This window comes from Coffea eugenioides, chromosome 7, assembly GCF_003713205.1.
Source record: "Coffea eugenioides isolate CCC68of chromosome 7, Ceug_1.0, whole genome shotgun sequence".
Classification (NCBI taxonomy): Eukaryota; Viridiplantae; Streptophyta; class Magnoliopsida; order Gentianales; family Rubiaceae; genus Coffea; species Coffea eugenioides.
In genome coordinates this window covers 9,645,403-9,649,236 of record NC_040041.1, presented here as the reverse complement: position 1 = coordinate 9,649,236, position 3,834 = coordinate 9,645,403, and the positions used below count along the sequence as shown (strand labels likewise).

General features: G+C 36.8%; 1 protein-coding gene across 1 annotated transcript; it reads left to right on the top strand.

Moving 5' to 3' along the window:
- On the top strand, positions 1–924 carry LOC113776825 (ethylene-responsive transcription factor ABI4-like). Its single transcript, XM_027321882.1, has one exon. It carries the CDS (start codon positions 1–3, stop codon positions 922–924), a length of 924 nt encoding a protein of 307 aa, XP_027177683.1.
- Positions 925–3,834: the final 2,910 nt, after the last annotated feature.

The following is a 3,834-nucleotide window of genomic DNA, read 5'->3' as shown; positions in this document are numbered from 1 at the left end:
ATGTCATCATCTAGCAGTGGCAAAAAGAAGCAGCAAGCCCAAGTCAAGATGCAGCAGGAAACAGGTGGAGATGCAGTAAAATTCCTGGGAGTAAGGAGGAGGCCATGGGGACGATTTGCCGCGGAGATACGCGATCCAACAACCAAAGAAAGGCATTGGCTTGGGACGTTTGACACGGCTGAGGAAGCTGCCCTTGCCTACGATAAAGCTGCTCGCTCAATGCGGGGCTCTCGTGCTCGTACTAACTTTGTCTACTCAGACATGCCCCCTGGCTCATCTGTCACAGCCATCATATGCCCCGAGGAAACCATCGCGCCTAATCACCGATCCATTCAAAATAATCTTCGCGGTTTTGGATACCACCATGATCATATTAACTCCCTAGTACAACAACAACAGGAAGGAGAAGTTCTGCAATTTCATCATCAGCACCAGCAACAGCAGCATCAGCAAATATCCCAGTGTGGTAGTCAGGATTATCTCTATTCAAGAGTTGGGCATTCCAAAATGGAGTATAGTAGTTACTATGATGGCTATTCAGGGACTCCTGGAGATGTATATGCAAGTCCAAAAAGTCATTATCATCAGCAACCTTCAGTTTCTGCAGCTGAGGGTATTCTTCACCATTTTGACTCTTCCCACCACTACTCCAACTCTTCTGGAGATGCTGGTGGGTCGGAACAGCTTCCTGCTCTACCTTCGGCCTTTTCAAGTGAGGTTTGGGCTGAACCCTCGACACACCTGTGTGGCACCTACACAGATGAGCCCACCACAGAACCTGCCTCATCTTACTGTCAGAAACATCTTGGGCTGGGCTTTGATTCCACTATTTTCGTGCATAGCCCACTGTTCAGTCAGATGCCCCCGGTCTCCGATTCGGAGAGTTTTGAACCTCTCCATTTGCCCTCATCTTATTATTTTTGATTTTTTTTTTGTCAAGAGAAAGTGGTATCCCGATTTAACTAGACTAATTCACATTCTGGGTTGCAGAGTCTTGTCCAAGGCGATACTATAGAGCGATTCGAACTGGTGATCTACGGAATACTATCCCATCTGATTAACAGTCGAGTGGTGTAATTTATTTTATGTTCTATTCCTGTTCTTTCTTTTTCTTTTTTTTGGTTCAAAATTTCTTTATGATGAGGATCTTGTGATCCCGCATAAGGAATCAAAATAACCTCGGATAGGGTATGTGATTTGAGAAGTATGTATTTGTAGGTGGACCCGTAGATTAAGGTCCATCTTGAATTAGGTTTGGTTTTTTTATTTCAGTATTTCAACTGCCCCATTTGAGCTGATGTGTTGAAAATTCATTGGGCGAACTTTTCACACAATCGGCTTGGAATTGCGCGGCCTTGTAGCAGTCTATTCTGAGTATCTTGAATCATTATTAACTCTTGTTTGTTTTAAAAGCTTTTGCCGAGGATATATATATATATATATGAGGATGCAAGTATATTATTATAACTATATATGATTGCTAAAGTTCTATTAGTATAGTGCAAGAACACTGATTATGTCATAAATGTAAAGTTGTTTACATGTTTAGTATGCCAACCTTTTGTACTCGATGGTAATTGTTAACACATTATTGGTGTCGAGAAGGTTTTGATCCAGTGAAAATTAGAGGTTCTGGTTCAAATTCTTGTTCTTTCCTCTCCGCTTCTTGAGTCCTATATCACTAATCTTACTTGAAGAAGAATTAATGAACATTCCATAGTAATTTGTAAAATGTGTAAAAACATGTGGAGGCATGTTAGCTCCATGTAACTGGAGAGTGGAAGACAAGTCTGCATTTGTATGGCAAAATAATTTATTTCTATAGTTTAATCTGGTTTTTGTACTTAGCTGTGAAGTTTACTTAGTTTTCTGTGCATGATACCGTTTGGAGAAGGTGTCCCTTCTGCCTAATGAAGCAAACAAAGCTGATCAGACAAATTGAGAAAATATACAAAATTCCCATTCGAGTACTTATTTTGCATATCCGGGTTTCGTATGGAACTAACCCTTGGACATAATAGATCTAAGAAATTATTCCATCGAACATATTAAAAATAGGGCTTTTGTAACGGGTGCTTGTAGGGCACTCGTTAACACATCTAGTATTTATCTAACATACCATATATATACATATACTATACTAACAATTGTTATTCTTTCTTGCATTTATATATTCTCCCTATTTAATCTTGCCTACATTCCCTTGTATTTATTTATTTTGCCTAATTAATCTTATATTTTCAAAAGTATAATACCTGAAATATATATTAATGGGTGCCCCAGTCAGACAAACCGTTAAAAATATAGCATTAAGAACGCATTTTTGGAATTCTGATTTTTCATTTGACATCACTATCCGGGATGTTATTATAAAAAAAACCAATAAGAGGTTTTCAAAGCTAAGGGGGTGTTAGCCCAATCTAAAATTGTGACTAATATCAGAGAATGAAACTTCTAATTATCCTTACAGAAATGAAACTTGAGATATCAGCAAATGATAAAGGCCTACGACATTATTTGTGTTTAACTGTATTTAATTAATAAAGTGCTATTAGTGCATGAACAATTATTGCCATAAATGTAAAATTCATCAAATGTTTAGTGTGCCAAACTGTTTTGCCTGATGTAAATTTGGTTGCACATCATTACCATATATGTTAACCTCAGTGGATCAAGGATGACTGAAAATTCTTAAGTAATTTGTAAAATGTGTAACAAAATTAATGTGGAGCCATATTGGATGAATTTGATTGAAGAGTGGAACAGCCCACAAGACACTCACCAGCAAAAATAGTTTTTTTTTTCTTATTAGATATATATAAGATAATTAGTTTCTATATATATATATATTGATAAGGATAAGAAAATGTGCCCTTTGTGCATAAAAATGCCTTAATCCCCATAAGCAACAAAGATAATGGGATAAATTGGTTTTTATTTTTTTTCCAGAATGAGTGGAGGAAAGAATATAAAGAAAGAATTGAACATAGAAAAACGAATGAGGATTGCTCTTGCGTGTCGATATTATTCTTTGAACAAATGTACAAAATTCCCCTTAAAATTGATCTTTATTGTTTAAACTATGCTGTAGCATTATCCCCAGTTACTTTACCATTTGTGAACACATAGTTGCATTGGAAATATAGCAATTAACGAGGCAGTTTTGGAGTTCTAAATTGTTTACATTGAAATCGATAACCGGCATGCTAGTCCAGAAAGAACCACTTACATATTGTCAAAGCTGAGACTTTAAAAAAAAAAAAAAAAAGTTTTATCAAAGCTGAGGAGATGTTAGCAAAATTTATGTCTATGTAACCGTAACAATTCTCAGGGAATGAAACTTTTATTTATCCTTACTGGAATGAGGCTTGAGAGAAAAGAAGATGATGCAGGCCCGGAACACACAAGTGATTAATGCAGAAACAAGTTTTCATGCACTTTCACTCTATTGCTTTATGCCCGTCTAGAATAAGAGGTGGAATGCTTTGCTCATACTTGAAAAACTAATCTGGATCTACAACTCTCTTAACAATTGCCAATCTTCTGAAATTGCTGTTGAAATATTTTGTTCCCCATACTAAAGCTTCTGAATAATAGAGCCAGAAACATTATTTGCTCCTAAATCAAGATCTCTATAGTTCAAATAAGCCCTCCTTGGTTGTTTTGACACAAACGGAGTCATATGATCATATACCCTTCTTAGCCAATTAATGTGCCTTTCTGATTCTCCAGCATCTTAATCTTCGCACTGTACCATGTACTGAATAAGTGAATATCATGCAGATTGCCTTTCCCGTGAGGAAATGGAGTTTCCGATTCAGAAATCTCATTCAT